The sequence below is a fragment of the Mauremys mutica genome, chromosome 12 (assembly GCF_020497125.1).
Source record: "Mauremys mutica isolate MM-2020 ecotype Southern chromosome 12, ASM2049712v1, whole genome shotgun sequence".
Taxonomy (NCBI): Eukaryota; Metazoa; Chordata; order Testudines; family Geoemydidae; genus Mauremys; species Mauremys mutica.
Window position 1 is genome coordinate 29,145,287 of NC_059083.1, and position 22,904 is coordinate 29,168,190.

General features: G+C 52.2%; 1 protein-coding gene and 1 long non-coding RNA gene across 2 annotated transcripts in view; both read right to left on the minus strand.

The window, feature by feature from the left end:
• Positions 1-10,010: 10,010 nt before the first annotated feature.
• The window catches only part of LOC123346116 (tripartite motif-containing protein 10-like), a 38,586-nt gene continuing 25,692 nt past the window's right edge, over positions 10,011-22,904 (minus strand). Inside the window, exon 5 of the mRNA XM_044983341.1 lies at positions 10,011-10,346. Within this exon, the coding sequence (XP_044839276.1) occupies positions 10,223-10,346 (124 nt within the window). The 3' untranslated portion in view covers positions 10,011-10,222. The remainder of the gene's footprint in view (positions 10,347-22,904) is intronic.
• On the minus strand, positions 13,489-16,304 carry LOC123346129. Its single transcript, XR_006572933.1, has 2 exons — positions 16,181-16,304; positions 13,489-13,584 (listed from the first exon to the last, which is right to left on the minus strand). It is a non-coding gene; the product is annotated as an uncharacterized LOC123346129 (long non-coding RNA).

The following is a 22,904-nucleotide window of genomic DNA, read 5'->3' on the forward strand; positions in this document are numbered from 1 at the left end:
CTCCCCACCTCATCCCCGCAGGTCCCTCTGGCTCTTTGGGGCGGGGCAGGGTGGGCACCCACTATGGTGGCCCACGAGACCCTCCTGCCCGGCCCCTGAACTCCCGGCTAGTCCCCGGCTGTTCCCCATCCCCTGCAACTTCAGCTCACCCCGCCGCCGGCGCAGGAGGGGATGTGGGGACAGACTGAGGAGGCCTGGGGCAGTCTGGGAGGTCACCACCAGGGACAAGGAGAGGGAATTCAGCTGTGGTGGGGGAGATGCTGCTGCGGATGCAGCTAGTTACCCAGGTCCAGCGTTGCAGCAGTTTAACAACATGGTTAATAGACGTTGCAGCTCAGCAGAGGGAAGAGCTGATCTTTTGCTGGTCTCCTTAGGGCTTGAGATTTGCAGGCATCGTTCAAACACTTTTCTCCTGTGGCTGTCTCAGGTACTGGGTCTTCACTCAGCATTGCAGAGCGGAGCAGATTCAGTGCTTTGGTACAGGGTTACAGGAAGGAAAAAGACTGGCGCCAGATCCCACAGGTTCTCAAAAAACCGGTTGCTAAAATTAGACCTCCGTGGAGAACCGGTTGTTAAAGGGCCAGGGGGTGAGCAAAGAACTCCGGTCTGAGGGCCAGACCATCCTGTTGCTCCCAGGATTCCCAGCTGGGGAGGCTGAGGCTCCCCCGGCCCTTCCCCTGCTTCCCCCCAGCTGCAGCGTGGCCAGCCGCTGGCACCAGCTCAGCTGAGCTCCGGAGTCGTCTTGCTGCCACTTTTTGAGAGGCCCGGCAAGGTGGGGGGATGTCCTGCTGCAAGCTCCAGGGCTGGCCAGAGGGGAGGGAGCAAGTGGGGCCCATGGTCCCATGAGGATGTCTCCCTCCAGAGCTGCAGCATGGCCAGCAGTTGGGCAGCTCAGCTGAGCTCCTGAGTCGTCCTGCTGCTTTGAGCTGCCAGCAAGGTAAGGGGGGAGGGGGCTGAAAGCTCTAGGCCTGCGGGGGGGACAACTGGGGCAGTTTGCCCCAGGCCCTGCAGGAGCGCCCGGCCCCACGAGTATGTCTCCCCCGCCCTGGCCTCTCCCCTACTCCCCCCCCCCTTAAATCAGAACTTTTTATAGGGAACCGGTTGTTAAGATTTTGGCAGCTCATCACTGCCACACGCCATAGGTGCTGATTTTTGGTTTTGCCAGTGGGTGCCCCCTCTCGACTCTACCCCCTTCCCAAAGGCCAAGCCCCCACTCCACCTCTTCCTCCCCCGCTCTGCCCCCTAGATCCCCTCCCCTGAGCGCCTCCTGCCCACTGCCAACTCCTTTCTGCCCCTCCTGCTTGAAGGGTGAGGTGTGTGTGTTTGGCTCAGTCGCCTCGTCCGAAATGGCAATTTCCAGCATATTTATACACAAACTTCCTTCATATTCTAGTTATTGAATGTGTGTCTATCACTGGTATCATGCAATGTCATTATTAAAATGGTAATGAACTACAGCATTACATGCCCATGAATTACAGTGTATTAAAATCATTACACTCAGCTACAAGCTGCCTTCACTGACACCCCTGTGTAAAGACACTGTGTTCACTCTGTGCCTCACCCCGGCTTAGCACCTGCTTGGGAGCTGAGGGCCACTGTTGGCTGTGGGAAGAAGGTGGATGGGACTCACAAGCTGTGGTGAGTCTTTCCCCCGCTCCCTTCCTCTTTTCTCCACTCCCTGCCCCTTTCCCTCCCTCTTGTTTCTTTCCTAAGTCCTTGCTCCCCTTCCTGATGTTTCCCCTTCTTGCTTCCCACCCGTGTCCTTTTTCTCATCTCTCTCTGCTCCCCACCTCCTGGGGGCTCTGTCTAGTGCCCGCAGAGGAGGTTCCCCCTCAGGTAGGAAGGGTGGCCTAGTGGTTCAGGCACAGGCCTGGGGCTCAGGTGTGCTGTGTTGGTTCTCTGCTCTGCCACTGACTCACTGCTTAGTCTTGGGAAAGTCACTTCACCTCTGTTGCCGGCTCAAAGGGCCCGAGGCGGAGCAACAGCAGGGTTCGTTGCCCGGTGTGCGTCGCACTAATTAACACACCAGGGGGGTGGAGAAGCAAACCAAGTTTATTTGAGCTCAAAAAAGGTGCCAGGGAGAAAAAGCCATCTCAAATCCTGCACACCCGTGCGCAGGCGGGGTCCCAGCATTTATACCCCCCTTGTTTGTGTAAGCCTTTTGTTTGGTTTTTCCCTGTAGTGAGGCGGCCTGGCTCCCGACGGCCCCTGAGAGAGAGGAACCGGAACAACCCCCCCAGTGGGCGGAGCCACTGCCACCTGTTCCCGCCCCCCGGAAGTCAAGGGGCGGGACAGGAAGTATAAAAGCCCGGCCTCAGCACTCAGTTGGAGCCCAGCAGCCGGAGAGGACAGACGCTCCTGACCGGGATCCTGCTGGACCGAGCCTGCCCCAAGCCAGGTACCCGGACGTGGACGGACCAAGCCTCCCTCGAGCCAGGTATCCTGACGCGGACCGACCGAGCCTCCCTCGAGCCAGGTACCCCGAGGTGGACTGGCCAAGCCTGCCCCGAGCCCGGTACCCCGAGGAGCGGCCCGAGCGGCCCCCTGACCCGAGTCCGGAGGAGCAGCCCGACCTAGACCGCCTTCAGCACGCCGAGGAACCCATGGTGTGGGACCCCGCTGCCGAGCCCAGCGACGAGCAGGTACCTGAGGAGGGGGAGATGGAGTGTAGCCCGGGGGTAGCCGAACCCTGTCCGGCTGAGGGCACTGACGTGCCCATGTCAGTGTGTTGCGGCCAGGATCCCCACTGACTGCAGCGGATCCATGCCGCTGCTAGGGCCCCAGGCTGGGACACAGTGGAGTGGGTGGGCCTGTGTCCCCCCTGCCACCCCACTCACGGGTGGCAGACTCCCCCTCCAACCAGCGCTCAGGCAGAGAAGCCTGCACTTACCTGGGCTTTCTGAGACTATTGCTGCAGCTCAGCTCCTGCTATAAGGACCTGAGTCTTGAACTATTGTGTACTGCCCCGCCCTGACTAAGGGCCTGGGCTTCCTGACTTATTGCTGTGGTTCAGCTCCTGAGGCAAGGACTGGAGCCCTGAACTCTTATTATTGCTCAGCTCCTGCTGTAAGGAGCTGAGCCTAGAACTGCTGTGGTTGGTGCCCCGCCCTGATTGAGGGCCTGGGCTTAGCTTGTTAACTTTGTTACTGCTCGGCCTGCAGGGGGATCTGAGCTCCCTGGACTCTTGTGTGCTGGGCTTGGGGCTTGGGCTTGGGGCTTGCTAGGGCTTGGGGCTTACTGACTTTGTAACGGCTCAGCTCCGGCTGCCAAGACCGGAGCTTAGAACTGGTTTGTTGCCCCGCCCGGAATGAGGGCCGTGGCTTATTGACTGTATGGGCGCTCAGCCTGCGGGAAGGATCTGAGCCTAGACCTAGTGTCTGCTGCCCCGCCCTGACTGAGGGCTGGGAATCATTGCAGTGACCGTGTGCCTTCTGTTCAGCCCCTGCTTGAGGGGCAGAACCCCAAGACCTTCAGAACCCGGGGACTGATTTGGGCCGTGTAGTGAGGCGGCCTGGCTCCCGACGGCCCCTGAGAGGGCACGGCCCCAACACCGGACGGTTACATTCCCCCTCACCCCTCCCTTCCCAACAGCAGTTACTTTAAACATTACATTTCAGCGTGTTAGAAAAGTTCCCATTCGCATATTTATCTATGGCCTTCACAGCACAGACGCATGCAGATTTTCCTCCCCCCCCCCCTCCCTGCCGCTTTTTGCTGTTTCAAACTGTCCTGCAGCTGCAAGCTGAGACAGCTGACAGTTACACATTTTGCTTGCTGTTTGTTAGCATCTTAGGCTGGTTAAAGTTCACAGCATGGAAGAACTTTGGTTTACTTAGGCCTACTGACACCAACACCTCTGTGTACCCTAGATCCAACCTGCCACGTGGGGCTAATGCTGACCCTGCCTCCGAGGCTGAATCCCTTCATGGCTGTGTGGTGAGGGGGGAACTGGAGATACCAAGGTGAGTAGTTTGGGCTGAATTTCTCCACAGCCGGAGAGTGAGAGCCAGCTCCACACAGAGGGCATGGGAGAGAGAGGGACTCAGCTGTCAGAGCTTCTGCCCCCCACCCCACCCTGCAAGGTTCCTGCTGGAGTCCAGGACTTCTCCTACTCACTCTGCCCAACCCCCCACCCAGCTACCAAAGTCCAGGGCTTCTTCTCCCCACCCCTGCTCAGTGCGGCTCCTGCCAAGGTCCAGTGCTTTTCCTTCCCCTAATGTGCCACTGCACCCATCCAGCATGTGCGCCTAGGAGCCCTGCAGCCTGCTGGGGCGATTTCAAAGATCCTGGGACTCCCAGCTGCTGCCACCATCACTACCAGGCATTGGCAGCTGCTGCAACTGGAGGCCCCAGACATCAGACGGTGGGTTCCTGTTTGTGGGTTGCTAAGCAGAGAGACACACCCCTCTGCAGCCCAGATATAGGCACCTAACTGTGAGAGGGGTGTGACTTAGGACACCCCTTCCCCCCTTGTCGGCATCTCCCATTGGCTAGCTGACATGGCTGCCCGCCTACTGAGGTGGCTTTTGTGAATCACATTGTAAGGTGCCTGTGTCGCCCTGGCATTGTCTAGGGAGTTTAGACCCCTGACTCAGCTCTGAGGGTCACAGTGCTGCTGTCCCTGTGATTTTCTCACTGCCTAAAAATTACTCACTGTGATTCTCAGCATTGCAACACCTGAGTCCCTTCATGGATTGCACTCTGTGCAAACAGTCACCTCTCTGCAGAGCACAGCTGATTGACATGGGTGTGCACAGGACAGAGGCAGAGCACAGGCTGGTTAGTGACACATCAGACAGTAAAATCCAAACTCTCTTCCCAGAGGCACAATATTCCTTGCAGCTGGGACATTAAAGTGGAACAAACAAGAATTATTGTTTGTAATGTTTTATTTACAGTAAGTTGCTGGAAAGTAGCAAAGTAAAAGGAGCTAAGAAGGAGCTTTAATAACCACAGCATGGCCAGGAGATCCCCAGCTACTGAGAACAGTTTTCTTTATGGCACTAAAATTGCACCAATGGCCAGGAATTAATATAGGGAATTAATGAGTTACAGTCTCACTTTCAGTAACAGGTAATAAATCTCCCCGTCCCGCTCATGTTCCCTTTCCTTCCATACTGTCCTTTTCTATTCATCATTGTTCTAGCCTCACTTCCCATCCCTGTTTATTTCCCTGTGTCTCTCCTCCCTGTCACAGATCATCCCCCTCGGCCGCTCTCTTCTTTCCCTGATCTTATCCCTTCCCCCCTCGTGCTGATCCAGGGCTGGGAGCCCCCAGTGAAATCTAAGGACACAGATCTGTACAAAACGCTCCCTGCTGCTGCTGCTTCTCCCCAACCCCCAAACCCTGATTGATTGATTCATGCTGTGTCCCTGCCACCCCCACCTCCGCCTGTCCCGTGCCCGGCTGTTAGTGCCACCCCCTGCCAAGCCCCCACCTCTGCCCCTCAGGGCCCCTCATGTAGCCCCAGGGGTCTTCCCCCTCCTCCCCCATCCCTGAGGCTGCAGAGAGGGCGGGGGAGGTGCTTCCAGGGGCCATAGAGATGAGGAGCCAGACGCTGGGTAGATAGGAGTCCTCCAAGTCCTTCAGGATCATAGAGACTGTGGAGGTGTGTGGCTAGAGAGGCTGATTTCCAGTTCCCCCCTCTGCTGCATGTCTCAGGGACACAGGCAGAGCCGGGATCCTGGCCCCACAAAGAACCAGGGTCGGATTCTCCCCCCAAAGTCGGAGTCTGGCGGGAAAGTGAAGATCGGGGCCTCGTCACCAGCATCGATAAATGTCACCTGCCCCCGGTCACAGTCCAGACAAACCCGGATCCTGCTGGAGGCCCGGCTCAGGGGCAGGGGGGTCACACAGTAGGTGAGAGCCTGGAACTGACCCAGCCAGTGCCGCTCCACAGCCCAGATCCCCCCCTCAGGGCTAAGGCTGATCTTTCCCTTCCTCCCCACAGACTCGCTGGCCACCCCCACAGCCCAGTCTCTCCGACCCCCCACCTCCACCTCCCAGCAATGTCTCCCCGAGGTGAATCCCTCACAGCCCAGCACACACAGCGCAGTGTCAAATCTCTCAGGGGTGTAGGGCAGCCGCTGCCGTGTGTCGCCCCCTCTCACACGTTTCCGATCCTCAGACAGGACGAGGTTGGGATGAGCCGTGTCTGGATCCAGAGTCACATTCCCTGGAGAGAGAATCAGAGCGTTAGGGGCAGAGCTCAGCCCTGGGGGAGTCTGGGGCCATTTCTCACACTCCCCAGCAGCCCCATTCAGGCTGGGACAGTCCCAGATCCCAGGGAACTGCCTCTGTCCTGGACACCTGAGGGTACGTCTAGACTACCTGCCGTATAGGCGGGTAGCGATCGATTGAGACACAATATATCGATCCCCGAAAGTGCTCCTGTTGACTCCGGAACTCCACCAGCATGAACGGTGGTAGCGCAGTCGACAGGGGGAGCCGCGGACGTCGATCCCACGCCATGAGGATGAGATGTAAATCAATGTAAGATAATTTGACTTCAGCTACGCTATTCACGCAACTTCAGCTACGTGATCTCAGATCAACCCCCTCTCCCCAGTGTAGACCAGCCCTGAGACTGAGCACAGATGTCACTGCAGCTCCTCAGTCTTTGTAACGGGTTCCACTTTATTAGTTTCTCATTTATCACAGGCTTCAGCTCCCACATCCCGCTGCTGGTGTTGCCCCATCCCCAGCAGCACAGACACAGCCAGGAAGGTGTCAGAAGTTTTTATTGAGGGAGCAGAAGTGGCAGGTACCAGCTTTATACCCCAGAGGGAAGCTCCCTCCCCTAATGCAGCCTCCACTCCCAGGCCAGGGAACAGAGAGGAAGGTGCAGTAATGGGGAACAGCCACTTAAGACCAGAGAGTAGGAGGTGGCACTGGGTGTGGTAGCACCATCTCCAGCCTAGAGAGAAAGGAGGAGCTGACAGTCTCACAGGGAGAGCATCTCCCCAATCCAGGAAGCAGGGAGCGGCTCCAATGGGAGAGCCCAGCCCTGCCCAGAGGAAAGGCAGGATGTGGGAGAAGAGCGATGGGGGACCCTCTGCACCGGGGTGAAGCTGAGGGATGTGGCAGGGAGCTCTGTTCGCGTGTGACTCAGTTAAGAGTGTTTCTGTTCATCAGAATGGGCATGAACTCAGCATGAAGGTTGGTGTCAGGACTGTTTTTGTGTCCCCGCCCCCTCCATGGCCCTGACTGAGGCCCTGCCCCCTGGCCAGGCTGGGAGACTTGCCCACTGTGGAGAGCCCCTGATACTCCACCTGCCCTGGACATGGGTCCATGGGCCTTTGGCAGCAGTCCCCAGCCCATGTCCCCACTCCCAGCCCATGTCCCCAGCCCATGCACCACCCTGGGCAGGTGGAGGATCCAGGGCTTCCCAGTGCAGTCCCTGGATGGCAGCCTGGTTCTGGCTTCTGGCCTGGCCAGGGCCTCAGGGAATGAGGAGCAGGGGTGGGGCCATTGAGAGAAGCCACCACCAGGGAGAGATTGGTGCTGTGGGCAGGGGCTGCACTACACAGAGAGGAGCTCCTCAGCTGCCCTGCCCAAAGCACAGACACTGCCTGCCATGCTCCACCCCTGCCAAGGCTTGCAGTGTGGGGGGGGGCAACGTGGCCTTCTTCCCCCAAACTATGCCCATGCTGAAAAGTGTCCTGGTCATCCCACCTTTAAAAGTGTGTGTGTGTTGTGGGGGGAGACATGGGCCCCTGGATCTCCTTACCGTTTAATGTGTTATTTTTAGGGCTGTGTGTGTCATGGTCGCTGTCAGTTTGGTTGGTAACTTTAGCTACAATCTCATGAAGACGTTTTCTCTGGAATTTTCTCATAATTTAAAGGCAATCTTCACCTGCAGACTCACCCTGTCTGTGTGCTCCAAATGATTCTCCCCTTTTTCTCTCCAGTTCAGACGGCAGAGTGTCTTGGAGGAGAAAGGAGAAGAGAGGTGAGATTTCAGACTTTCATATTCATAAGAGCATCCCCTCTCGGAAACTGTTTCATAATTATGACAGAGAAACAGACAGAGAGGCCCAGAGACACACTCAGGTATTTAATATAAAAAGGTCTGAAATCTATTTTCCCCTCTCAATCAGGCATCTCTCAGCAATGGAGCCAGCAGCCTCACAACTATCCCAGGACACACAATCTGTAAGAGATTTACTTTTCCCTCCTCATCCCCTCCCTCCCTTCAGACTCCAGTTGGTTTGTCTCATTCACTTGCTGCCTTTTGTCCTAACCTAGACCCAGAGCCTGCAAAGACTTTGGCATAAAAGTAACTTTACCCACTTGGGTCCCTTTGACACTAACTGGATGTTCAGAGTTTGTGAAATCCTGGCTCTAATTGTGAACTGTTGGGTCTGTTTACTCAGCGTCTCTACAGAGAGCAGCATGACGGTACCTCGTCCTCCATAGGCAGAAATGGAAATGATAGTAAAATTATTTTATCAAGGTGGAAATTGAGGTGGGGGAGGATTGGCTCAAAGGGTTCAATTCTCCCCTGTACCGGGAAAAGGAGAGTGGGGAGGGGCCATTTGTGACTCTGCTGTTCAGTGGCTGCAGGGGCTGGTGCAGACCTTGGCACAGGCTGAGGAAATTCTGAACCAGCCAGAGCGACATCCCTGTGACAATGGCCCCCGTGTGTCTTGCCCAGCGTGCAGAGTGTCAGAGGCCCAGCTTTACACTGCCCATGTCGCTCTGTCCCTTGTCCACCTGCTCCCTCTTCCACCCGCCCTCACCACCCCCACCCCATTCCCAGCCCTCTCAGGAACACGCCTTGTGCCTGTAGCTGCTGGGGAGGAGGCACAAGAGGCCCCTGTGCTGGAGGGATCCCTGACCGTGGGGGAGGGGCTTTCTCCTTCCCTCCAGCCCATTTGGCCCAAACTAGCTGCAAATGGGACCAGAGCCCAGTGATGGGCTGGATCCGCCTTTGAGAAATGTGCCCCATGGCTGGTGATGGGGCAGTAGACAGGGAGGGCTCTGAGCTGTAGAGAGTTCTTTGCCACGTGTCTGGCTGTTGGGTCTTGCCAAAATGCTCGGTATCCAACTGACCACCATATCTGGGGTGGGGAAGGGATTTCCCCCCAAGTCAGATTGACAGAGAGCAAGGGGATTTTTTTCCTTCCTTCCTCTGCAGCCTGGGGCACGGGTCAGTTGCAGATTTAAACTAGAGTCAGTGGTGCATTCTCTGTAACTTGTGTATCTATTGGGATTCCGGGAAATGGGGCGGGCATGCTAACGGATCCTCCCCCCCCCCCCCCCCAGCCTAAGGGGACGTTCCACAGGGACTCAGAAACCCACTAATTGCGGGGGACAACTAATAAAAGAACAGGGACAGGGCAGTTATCCTATTCCTGGAATAAAAGGAGGTAAAAGGTGAAAAGCAGCTGAGGTCGGCTGACTGGGGAGGCAGCCGCAGCTGGGGCCACACCCAATTAGGCCACAACTGGCCCTGATCAAAGGGCTGGGAGCTAGGCAGGCAGGAGTCTCACTGCAGGGCTGCCTGGGAGCAGAGCACAAGGTACCTTACACAGAGCAGGGCTGGGGCGGGGCAGGCAGAGCTGGGGAGCTCTGGCCTGGCAAGTCCCCAGGCTGAGGCCTTCTTAAGGGCCAGGGATGGTACTAGGGTTAGAAAGGCAGTAGGTCCAACCCCTTTGCTAATGATGAGTGGACATTGTGGACTGCAGGCTGCCCCAGAGAAAGGGGGCTAGATGACTGGCAGTAACCACTGAGGCAAGGTGGGTATAGAGGGTTGGGATGCCCCTGGGAGGGGAGACCCAGAGTGTGGGGGTACTGCTGTGGGCAGAACCCCAAGGTAAGGGGCACTGGGGTCCAGGAGGGACATGGAGGGGCTTGAGGCAGGAGAGACACTGGCCAGCAGGGGGCGCTCTGGAGCAGGAAAGCTAATTCCCTGATTGACCAGCAGGAGACGCCGCACTGCTGAGTGCTCAACCAGTTACACTTGAAATTTTAAAATCATGATTGGAGGACTTAAGTAACTTGGCCAGAGGTTAGGGGTCAATTGCAGGAGTGGGTGGGTGAGATTCTGTGGCCTGCAGTGTGCAGGAGGTCAGACTGGATGATCATGATGGTCCCTTCTGGCCTTAAAGTCTTTGAGTCATTTCTTAATTTAACAGCATCATCCAAGTGTGAACCAATTGATCAGCACCATTCTCTTCTCAGAGGCTCATCCCAATTTCCATTCCTAGATCCCTTCTAAGTACCTTTGAACTTCCCCAGAATCTCCATTAGCACAATCGTTTTCTGGGAGAAACCACTGACTCGCTCTTCCAGTTCAGGAGAAATCTCCTCTGGCTGCTGGAACTTCCCCTTCTCACACCTGGAGGGAAACAATTTCACGTCATTATATTTTACTGTGTGACTCATTATAAGTTCTGGCTAGCGAGTCGCTGCTCTAATGGGCCTGGAGTTAGAATTCCTCGACTTCTCCCAGCCTCAGAGCAGATGCAACACAGCCCAGGGCCAAGCAACCTTCCCTTCAAAGGTCATTAATATTCTTCAACTCTGGTCTGGAGAGACCAGCTCTGGGGACAAAAGGGGAATTGAGTCTCCAGGGCCAATTCACTCCTTGGCCTCCATGCTCTGAGGGACAGGAGGTTCCCAGGTGAAGTGCTGTAGAAATCTGCCCTCTAGGAACTAGACTGAGACACCAACTACTCCTTCCCCAGCTCATTTCTCACAGGTCTCCAAACAGCCCTCAGATGGGGAAAGGCTCTTGAAAACTACTGCCCTGGGCTGAATAGTGACCAGTTCACTGCAGTGACACGCCCATATTCCATCCCCAAAATCCTGAGGCAGCCAGTCCCCCAGGGATGTGACATCTCTGGGAAATACTTGAGGTCAGTCTTTCCCACTGAATGGAGAATTCCAGAGTCTTCTGTGCAAGGGTGAGAACCTCTGGCTGAAGTTGATCAGAGAGATTCGTATCCAACATGTGACCTTCCCCGCACATTTTGCTGTAGAGCCCCGGGGAGATGCAGTGCTAACATCACCACCAAGCTCTTTCCCAGCATTGTGGAGTGCGACGGAGCCACATACCTGCTCAAGGTGGTTCTGACATCCTAGAGGAGAGAGAGACAAAAGAATTTCAGTCCTCTCTGACACACACACAGGGGATTCCAGGGAAGGGATTTAGGAAGTATGGAGGAAGACACCCTGCCCTGGTCCCAGGGCCATTGATTCCCTGAGCTAATGGGGCTTTTCCATCTTTCATATCTCTGTGACTCTGCTACGAATAGTACTCACTTAGATGTCAGCAATGCACATGCCGAGTTACACTGAGATCTCCGACTGCTGGACTCCAGTGCTTATGATTCAGCAGCCCACTCCTCCCTCTGTGGGGGTCTGGCATGTTTCTAATGATGAGTGCTGGTTTTCAATTGTCCCTCGGGGTGGCTCAACCCCATGCCCCACCTCCACTCCAAACCTTTCCCCAATGCCACACCCCAGCCCAACTCTTCCCATTCCCACTCAACCTCCACACTGTCTCTTCCTCGCCTCCTCTTGTGAGCTGCCATAAATATAAAGGAAAGAGTCACATAAAATACCTCCTTGCAGCTGTACTGAATCGCTTTACCTCTAAGGGGTTAAGAAGCTCAGATAACTTGGGTTGCTCCTGACCAGAAGGACCGATAAGGAAAGTAGATACTTTCAAATCTGGTGGGTTGGGGGAGGTTTTGTTTGGGCTCTGTTTGTTTGTTTCCTCTCCTGATCGAGAGATAGACCAAGCAGGGACAACATCTCCTGAAAACCTACCTGAAATGATCCATCTAAGATTACAAAAATTCTAACGAAGGCAAGGAAATGTGTTAGGTTATTTTTTTGTTTTAGCTTGTGAATTTTCCCTATGCTAAGAGGTAGTTTTATTCCTGTTTTTGTAACTGTGAAGCTGAGTCCAGAGGGGAGTCCTCTATGTTTTAAATCTTTTTATTACCCTGTAAAGTTAACTTCTATCAATGATTTTGCAGGTGTGATTCTTGTATTTTTTCTTTATAATAAATTTCTTCTTTTAAGGACGTGATTGATTTTAGTGTCCTAAAGATAAGGATCTGGTCTGTACTTACATTAAAGGCAATTGGTTGGTATATTATTCTCAAGTCTCCTCAGGAAAGGGTGTGAACGGGCGTGGGGGGATATTTTGGGGGAATAGGGATTCCAAGTGACCCATCTCTGAATTTTTGTTTAAAATCAGTTGGTGGTGGTGGCAGCAATAGCGTCCAAGGACAAGGAAAGGAATTTGTGCCTTGGGGAAGTTTTTAACCTAAGATGATGGAATATAAGATTAGGGGGTCTTTCATGTGGGTCCCCACATCTGTACCCCACAGTTCAAAGTGGGGAGGGAATCCTAACATGAGCACACTCCCTCCCCGCTCCTCCCCCTCCCTCCCAGCATCTTCTGCACACAGTGGAACAGCTGATTGCAGCAGGCAGATGGTGCTGGAAGAAGAGGGAGGAGTTGATTGGCAGGGCTGAAGGTGGGTAGCACTGACGGGGAGAGCTGGCTGTCCTGGAGCACCCACCTATGTTTCTCAATCAGTCGCACCTGTAGGAATTCACTCGCTGGCTTCTGACACTTCCCCTCCATCTCACTGATCAGCTCACTCAGACGGGAAATCTGCTTGGAGAGTTTACTGACATTTTCATTCTGGATCCTCACAATCTCCTCATCCAGCTTCTCCAGCTGGGCCAGCAGGAGTCGCTCTTGTTCCTCCAGGAACTGCTGCAGTTGCTGAAATTGAGACACAATCTTCTGCCTCTCGATTTGTGTTTGTTTCTGTATGAAAATAGGGCAAGGGCTGGTCAGGGACATGGATGGAGCCCAGGGTCCTTTCATGGAGAGCTGAGTGTGCAGGAGGGTGATTTTCTGTGAAAATCCTACAATTTCTGACATTTGACTCTACCCTTTGGGTACTAGGCAGGGGATTCTCTCACACCTTCCCCTTTGGCCCCGGTAAATTTCTCTGTTGACTCATATTTCTGACATTTGACTCTACACTGTGTGTACTAAGCAGAGGATTCTCTCACACCTTCCCCTTTGGCCCCTGTATCCCTCTGAAATGGATGTTTCCATGCCTGTCATGGTCAGCATCTTCTGTTATTTATGGTCTGTGGAAATTCAGACCCAGAACAGCAGGAGGCAGGACTCAGCACTACACTAACAGAGACATCAGGGGTGTTAAAAGAAACAAACGTTTTAAAAATGCACAAAATGTCTAGACCCAGTGGGCAGCACTTCACAGGGACATTCAGTTCACTTGTGGGGATTTCTGGGTAAGCCACAAAGGCTACTCATCAATTGAAAGGGAAGCTTAGGGCTTGTCTACACGTGAATCAAACCCAACAATCCATGGTCATGGAGAAACACACACATAAGCCCATGTTCACCAAGGCCACACAGGAGTTTGCCTCCAAACAGACCTCCCACTACCAATCTCTGCTGGTTCATAACAACAGGCACCTACCAGATACTCCTGGCTATTCCCCTCTCCAGTCGCTTTCAATCCCAGGAGCTTTTCTCTCTCTTCCCTCAGAGTCTTCAAATGGGCCTGGATTCTTTCCTGAAGAAACAGAAATGATTTGGGCAGTTTCATCTGGATAGTTGAGAGGTGCTAGGAAGTGGGTGTTTTTCCACCCAAAACCCAAGATGACTGTTGTTCTAATCGCTTTGTGACATCAGGGCCACCAAGGAGATCAAACCTCACTAATAGAGATTGGGAGCGTGTCACATTCAGACTCATTACCAATTCCGGTTCAGTGTTTTTAGTAATTAGGGATTTCAATTATACCCAAGCTTTACTGGTCTTTGTGAACTGATTAGTGGTACAGAGCATAACAGGGCACTGGAGTTACATGGGGGTGAATCAATAAACCTGTTTTGTAGAAGGTTTAAAGAACCAAGTGATACAAATCCTTGAAGCCACCCGGGTTTCACCCTTGAAGCCCTGGGGACTGCACTGGTTGGGCAGAGCTGGTTTAAGCACCAGGGCAAACCCCATGAGACGTCGGGAGGCCATTTGTCTGGTTTGGAGCTGCGCAATCCCAGTTTTGTGGAGCACTGTCCCTGTCCGGTAGGGACCCGCCACTGAACATGGCTTTGTCTGGTGCAAAAGGGAGAGGAGGAGACGGAGGATGCAGGAGGACACCTATGAGGATGGGAGTGGCACCTTCATGCAGAATGATGCAGGCAGGTGGCACAGTGAAAAAAGCGGTGGTGGGGCCCACACAGGGTGAGTGATACTAGTGAGGACAGGCCCATGCAGGCAGGCATGGGTATATCCGATGTTCTGGAGATGCCTCAGTGACCTCCCTAATTAGACATGATGAAGATTTCTGTAAAGAATGGCTTTGGGTTTGCCCTACGACTGTCCTAAAGCCTTTCCGTGGCGATGCCCCCTGGGCAGATGCCCCACTATCCCATTCCCTGGTAAAGATCCTGGAAGCAGTGCATTCTGGGAGATTTCAAAAGGCTGCCTGGTGGGACTCATGCAGGGGTTTCAAACTCAAATGACCACGAGGGCCACATGAGGACTAGTACATTGGCCTGAGGGCCGCATTACTGACACCTCCCCACGTCGCCCTCGGCCCCGCCCTCACTCCACCCCTTCCCTGCTCCCATTCCAACCCCTTCCCCGAAATCCCCACCCCAACTCCGCCCCCTCCCTGCCCCCAGGGGGTGCAGGAGGGGTGTGGGGTGAGGCAGGGGCTCAGGGCAGGGAGTTGGGGTGTGGGGTGCAGGAGGGATGAAGGGTGCAGCAGGGGGTCAGGGCAGGGAGTTAGGGTGCAGGAGGGTTGTGGCAGGGGGCTCAGGGCAATGGGTTGGGGTGCAAGGTGCAGCAGGGGGTTCAGGGCAGGAGGTCGGGTGCAGAGTGTGGCAGGCAGCTCAGGGAAGGGGGTTGGGGTGCAGGAGGGGTGCAGCAAGGGGCTCAGGGCAGGGGGCCAGGGTACGGCAGGGGGTCAGGGTGCAGCAGGAGGTTCAGGGCAGTGAGTTGAGGTGCAGGAGGGGTGTGGCAGGGGGTCAGGGTGCAGGAGGGATGCGGCAGGGGGCTCAGGGCAATGGGTTGGGGTGTGGGGTGCAGCAGGGGCTCAGGGCAGGGAGTTGGGGTGCAGGAGGGGTGTGGCAGGGGGTCGGGGTGCAGGATGTGGCAAGGGGCTCAGGGCAGGAGGTTCGACTGCAGGAGCAGTTCGGGGGGCAGGCTCTGTCCCAGCGTGCACCGGGGGAAGGGCAGGCTCTGCCTGCCCTGCCCCTGCGCCACTCCGGGAAGCCACTGGAACGTGCGGGAGCAGGGGCATGGGGTGTGTGTGTCTCTGTTGCTTCAGGCACTGCCCCCAACATCTCCCATTGGCTGGAAACGGGGAACCGCAGCCAATGGGATCTGCTGGGGGCGGTGCCTGAACCAACAGCAACACACACACCCCTGCGCCTCTGCTCCCCCAGGTTCCATCCGCTTCCCGGAGCGGCGCGAGGGCGGAGCTGGCCGACAGGAAGGGAACCTGCCCTGCCCCTGGTGCGTGTGGGGCCGGAGCCGCTCTAGATAAACGCTACGGGTAGGCCGTGAGGAGCTCGCGGGCCACAGAAAATAACCTCGCAGGCGCGTGTTTGAGACCCTGGACTAATGGAACCACTTTGGCTGGTCCTTGCCCACGTACACAACAGAACAGGTCAGACTGACACCGGTCAGCTCCAGCCTGGGGTTGGTTTTGCTACAACCCACCCAGTGTAATCCCAGTGGTACATGGCATGGACCTGAGCTGTCTGGAGCCCTTTTGTGTGCGGACTGAAGGTGCTCGGGGTCCCACACACTCTTTAGCCCAGTGATCTCCTCTAGTGCAGGCCGGCAGCATCTGAGTTAAATCCCCCGTGGAGCAGCACAGGAGTTCAGAATCCCAGTGAGAAACCTCCTCTCCCTGGTGGGCCTGGGACCTTTATCAAGGCGTCTCTCCCTCCTAACGGAGACACTTCATAACTGGGTAGGGCTGATGCTAAGATGGCAGCATGGCAAAGTGGTTTGGGCCTTGGCCAGGTTCTAAGGACATCTGGGTTCTATGCTAAGCTCTGTCACTGACATGCTGGATGATTGTGTGCAACTCACTGCCCCAGTTTGTGCCTCAGTTTCCCTTCCCACCTTTTGTCTAGCTAGACCAGTGGTAACCTACCAGTCAATTGCAATTGACTAGTAGATCCTGGAGATTCTCCCAGTCGATCACGATCTCCGGCAGCGCAGGCAGGCTCCCTGCCTGCCCCAGCCGTTCCGCACTCCCAGAAGGGGCCAGCATGTCCCCACAGCCTGGGGTGAGGGCAGCGTTCTCTTCACGTGGCTCTCGCCTGCAAGGACCATCCCCACAGCTCCCATTGGCCAGAAATGGGGAACTGTGGCCAATGGGAGCTGCGGGAGTGGCTCCTGCAGAGAGGGGCAGCGTGTGTAGCCACATGCTCCCCTCCAGGGGCCACAGGGGGCACATTGGCCCCTTCCAGGAGTGGCACAGGGCTGAGACAGGCAGGGAGCCTGCGTTAGCCCAGCTGCTCTACTGACCGGGAGCAACGGGAGGTAAGTCAGTGCTGCCCAGCTGGAGCCAGCTTCCCATACCCCCTCCTGCACCCCAACCCCCTACTCCAGCCCTGACCTTCCTCCCAGAGCCAGCACCCTGTGCCCTCACCTGCACCCCAACCCCAGCCTGGAGCCCCCTCCTGCACCCCAACCCCTGCCCCAGGCTCAGCCCAGAGCCCCCTCCCAGACTGCAAACCCCTCGGCCCCAGCCCAGAGCCCGCACCCCCACCTGAATCCCAACCTCCTGCCACAGACTGGTGACCATGAGTGAGGGTGGGGGAGAGCAAGCAATGGAGGCTGGGGTATGGAGTGAGCGATGCTTCTGAAGGGGGGTGGGGTGTAGATCCTGTTTTCAAGATTTGATATTTTGCCTCTGTTGCTATAACAAAATTAATGGTCAGGCAGTGTGGCATCTCCCCACATAATGAAGACTTTACAGGCTGAATGATGAGTCACACCCGTGACAGGGAACTCTCAGTGAAATTAGCCTGTCATTAAACCCCCAAAGTTAACCCATTAAATTTCACAGCAGTTCCCTACCTTGTACTCCTGGGCAGCCTCCTCGATGGGGACCACCCTGTGAGCGCGGTGAGCCCGGGACTCTCTGCAGATCACACAGATGGGAGTTTGATCCTCTTCACAGAACAGTTTCAGAGCCTCCTGGTGCCTCTCACACACCCCGTCCCCTCCTGCTCCTTTTGCTGCCTGTAAGCTCAACCGCTTGACGAGTTCTAGGATATTTGCCAGCTGCCTGTTGGGCCTGAGGTTTCCCTGTTGCACAGTTTCTCTGCACTGAGGGCAGGAGGCGGCTGTAGCGGATCCCTCCCAGCACTGGCTGATGCAGGCTCTGCAGAAATTGTGCCCACACTCCAGAGTGACAGGTTCTGTGAAATACTCCAGACAGACGGGACATGTCGCTTCCTCCTGGAGACTTTCCATGGTGTTCTCTGCAGCCATGGCTCCCTCTGGACAGTTTGTAACAGTCTTTGTTTCAAATTCCTGAATTCAAACTATGCCCCGCCTGCAGCAGCAAGGGGGTGTTTCCTTGCCTGAAAATGACTCAGGCTGTTTGCAGAGCAGGAAGGACCCAAACAATTTCACCCCTGGAGGCTTTAGTGTAAAAATGTACAATCACACCAGTGACAGGTAACTTTCAGTGAAATCAGCCTGTAATTAAAACCCCAAAGGGCTCTCGGCCTGCAATCAGCCCCTGAGCTGGTGGGGAGGGTCACTGGGGCATCCCCCTGTGAGGCTGAACCTGGAGGAGCAGGATCTGGGTGTCTAAGGAGTGATATAATATCTCATTGAAAGGTGACACAGGGCCAGAAAGAGTTAATTAACTCAAAAAAAACAGGAGTACATGCTACAATAAATTTGTTAGTCTTTAAGGTGCCACAAGTACTCCTGTTTTTTTTGCGGATACAGACTAACACGGCTGCTACTCTGAAACCTTAATTAACTCACAGACTGACCTGACCTGTGGCTGAACTTTAAAGACTGGTTAGGAAGATATGTAAATGAATAGAGCTTTGCAATGCAAGCCTGCATTGATAGAAGAGTAGATGTTTGTTCAGGTCTTGTGACGTAAGCAAACATGTCTATAGCTATAGCTTTGATTCAAAGATCAAAAAGGGAGTATTTAGGAGAAGGAAAATTAAGCCTATTGTTTTCTCAGGCCAAAAGTCTGCTGGAAATGTATAAAAACCTTGGGACGTGATCCTTCTTCATTTCAGATCTGCTTTGGGTTTCAAGTGGGGGAAACCTTAAGCTACAAGGATTGAGATCCCCAGTCATTGACTGAAGCCACACTGAACATGGACATTGGACTATAACCTAAGGACTATTTCTAAAAGGACTTTTGGCAATTGAATTCAAGTCTGTATGTATATTGATCTTTTAACCAACACTTTCTCTTTTTTAATAAAATTTAGTTTAGTTAACAAGAATTGACTATAATCGTTTATTTTGGGTAAAATCTAAGTTATAATTGGACCTCTCTGTGTGGCTGGTCCTTTGGGATCAGAAGAACTTTTCCTTTTATATGATGAGATAAGATTTTCAGTAATCATCATATTTGACGTGTGTCTCTGGATGGAGGCCTTAGGCTGGGCACTTTAAGGGAACTGCATTGTTTGGACTTCTGGGTAAGCAGAGAGGTAATACAGAAGCTGTTTTGTGCTGGCATGGTAAATCTAAGTATTGGAATATCCACCAGTTCTGTCTGCAGTTCACCTTAATAGAGTAACCTCAGCTGGCTCCCACAGGCAGCATCATCACAAACTTTAACTCTGGATTTCTGAGTTTTCTCATATTTGCTTAGTAGTTACCTTTGACTGTTTGTTTCAATAACTGAGGGCTCAGTGAAACTACCCACTGCAACTGTAAAGTTAACTGTGAAGGAGACAGCTTTCTTAAGAGTTAGTCCAAGGCTGTTGGTTGAACTTCTGCCATTCTGAGAACCAAGAAAGTAATAATTATTAATAACAAAAAAATATTATTTTGTCTTTCAAGTGCAAGCTGCGTGGCTTGGACCTGTCTCTGCTAATAACCATACAATGCAGAGGAATAATTAATTTAAAAAGAAATATCCCTGAGTAATTTTTCCTCTGGTAAGTGGGGAATAAAGTAGAAATGTACCACACATACAGATAGTAGCCGTGGCACTCAACGCGGGGCCTTTCTTCTATGTAGCAGTCTGTATTAGGATAGAGAGTCTGCACTAAAATAAATTTTGAGAGATCATTTCATGACAAACCCTACATTTTGTTTATTAGAACATTTTTAATATCAACTTTTGGTGTTCAGTTCCTGGGGTTTAGTCCTGTACGCAACTTTTTTTAAAAGTTAATTGAAAACTCAAAACAAGAACAAAACCAAACCAAACCTCTCCTTTAATAGGCTCCAACTTCATACAAAAGTTTTCTATTCAGAAATGGGATAATGAAACTGACCAATATCCATATCTCACTCGCCTAAAAAATAAATAAATAAATAAACCATAGTATTAGATGCTTCCCATTCTCAGATACTATTTCGCTGTATTATGAATACAAATATTAAGACTGAGAGATTATTTTTATCCACACCTCTTTTAACTATTGTTTATCAGCTGGTGAAATGTATCCAAATTAGTCTTATCCCACGTATTTTAAAGTTAGAGTAACCTCCCCTTGCTGCTAAAAAAAGAGGGAAAACTACAATTGTGTCAGCGTATTTGTGAAAGTGGGGGAAAGTGAAATTTACCCAGGTCTGCAGTAAGTTTCTCAAAAACATTTACACAGATAAATATTAATGATTATTCACAGCTGCTTTCTCCATCAGTTTCCAGTTAAATTATTGTATTCTTTTCGGCCAGGGAAAATGCGGATTTATTTTAAAATGCTTTTGAAGTGAGTTGTGAATTGAACAGGGTGGGACATGAGGCCATGTTACAGTGTCTCCATTGCTGACAGCGAAGACCTTGGATCCATTCACCCATATGGCCAGTGAGGACAATAGAAATTATGTGCTCCAGTGTCTTTCCAAGTATCAAAGTTTAGGCTGACTGGTCTATAATTCCCTGAGTCCCCTTTTTAAGAATGGTTCTACAAGAGATCAAAATGCATGAGCTGAACCCTCCCAAAAATCATGAGATTGGCCCAATAAATCATTACATTTAAAAAAATTTTTAGGTCAGTCTCTTGATGTTTGATGGACTCCTCCGCCCCAGCCCATCTTCAGAGTGTGACAATTGTTAATTTTTTTGGAATTGGATAGGATTGCATTTGGGCAAGTTGCGAAACTTTTCTTCAAATTCATCATTTTGAAATTCCAAGTAACATTCCACGAGATGCTGATCATCATGCCTTCCCTACTCGTCTGCTGACAAAATCTTTTTATTATGGCGAGGGACCTCAAAAGCTGGAAGTGGCCCGGGCCTCTCTGGACCTCCTCTCCCTGCGTCGCATGCACATACATAATTGAAAAAAAAATCACAATTGGGTCAAAAAAGAAGTGATTGACTTAAAATCAATATTTAAAAAAATACATTTTGAGTTTCTATTTTTTTGCCATTTGGTTTCTGACCCCTGAGTGTGCACTCGGGTCAGAATCTTAAACTCTCCCCTGCAACCATAAAAGCTAGAAATTTATTTTTACTTTAAATGAAATCTGAGATTCTCACAAACTCATAACTAGAGCATTAGGGCTTACAGAAAATTACGGAATACTGTGAGACTTAAAATAAAACCCACAATAACTTATGAGAGTTGACAACAATGCAGCTGGTCAAAAATGTTTAAACAAAAATGATTTTTTCAATAGAAAATGGTTTTTAGACATTTTTTGGAAAAAATGATTTTTTCCTATTTTAATGTTTCTAATTTTTCAATGAAATGATGCTAAATGAAAAAAACATTTCAAATTGATTCAAAATGAGAACCCTTAATCAAATGGAATCAAAACATTTTATTCGCCCATCTCTTATCCTGTCTCAAAGGAGAAAAGGGAGCAAAAATGAAAACTGAAAGAAAAACTAAAATCTCATTGTTTGTTCAATAATGTAATTAAAATGTGAAAAATAAGCAAATTGTTGTATACAAAACAAAAAAACAATTCCACAACACTACTGCCATTTTTAAATAGCTGCACTCTGATTGGTTTCCTCATGATATTGCCCCTTAAATGGCTTTTCACACAGGAGGAGATAATCTGTTACACAATGTATAAATTTCCTTTTTTAGTATGGCCTGAAGTCCCTACTCAATGACACTCTTGAACACAGGATCAACTTCAGGCACATGCTTAATTCCCACTGAGGTCAGAAGGAGAAAAGGAGGCAGGTTTCTGTTTCAATTGATTCTAGCATAATTTTATTTTTTTTACAAGAAAAAAGGGGTTCACCACCCCCCCCACACACACACACAGATGAAAAACTGCAATAACAGCACAGACAGAAAATTACACTGGTTGCTGGGTTTGGTGCAGTAAATGTCCTGTATTGACAATATAGGAAGTTATTTGCTACAAATCTCCCCCAAGAGGAGTATTGGGCCCACTGTTCTTGAATAAAATTCAGCAAAACAAAGAGATGACTAATTCCAGAAGCTGTAAAAGTCTCATGTTACATTGCTATGAAAACAATCTGTGATGTATTTGACGGCAAATCACTTTGAATGTAGATATACTGTAAAGTTTCCATAAAGACAGAAACAAATATCACAGGATTATTTACTCCTTGTGTTTTTAATAATCTGTCCAAGCAATAAGTATAGTGTATTAGATGTAATAAACAGTCCTTCCAAAACATCAGGTTCATCAGAAGTGATTGGCTGTGTTGTTGCAGCCATGTTGGCCCCGGTATATTACAGAGACAAGGTGGATGATGTGAGATCTTTTATTGGATCAACTTCTTTTGGGGACAGTGATGAGCTTTCCAGTAACACACAGCCCTAAAGAAGAGCTTGGTGCAGCTCCAAAGCTCGTCTCTCTCAACAACAGGAGTTAGAATCTTTTATGTGACCATCTCCCCCACCTGGTTTAAGTTCCTCAAAACTCAAACTTCTGAAAACCAAGAAATACAGAGTTAAGGTACTGGCCAGTGCAACGTTAACCCTGCCTTCATGGGGCTGTCACTAGTCACTGGGAAATTATCTGTATGCACCTCAGCTGTATTCCTGGTGTGAGGTGTAGCTAGACCAGGGGTCGGCAACCTATGGCACGTGTGCCACCTTTGGCACGCGAGCCTATTTTTCCTGGCACATGGCTGCCAGCCAGGGATCTGGCCACCGGCCCCACTCATCACACAGCTGGCTGAGTTAACGGCACCCCAGGCCGGCAGAGGCTGAGCGGGGCCAGCGGACGGGACCCCAGACTGGCGGCAGGCACACCCCCTGGCTCCTCCCTCACCACACTCAGGTTCTGCGGTTCCCAGGAGCGTGAGTTGCCAGGGCGCAGGGCACTGAGCCTGCTGCGGGAGGGGCGGGGGCAGCGACTCACATTCCCGGGAGCTTCAGAGCCCGAACACGGTGAAGGGTGAGCCAGGGGGCGCGCGGGGCCCACCGCCCGCATGCATCTGCTGCAGGAGCCCCCCGGGGGGGCACCAGGCCACAGTCCAGGCAGACGACCCCCAGGCCAGTGGTGAGCTGGAGCTGGTTCCCACCGGTTCACAAGAACCAGTTGTTAAATTTAGAAGCCGGTGTAGAACCAGCTGTTAAAGGGGCGGGCAAACAACTCCAGTCCGTAGGCCACATCCGGCCCGCAGGAACGTCCTGTCTCCGGCCCGCCTGAGCTCCCAGCTGAGGAGGCTCCCCTGGCCCCTCCCCCGCTTCCTGTCCCACTGCAGAGCCGCAGCG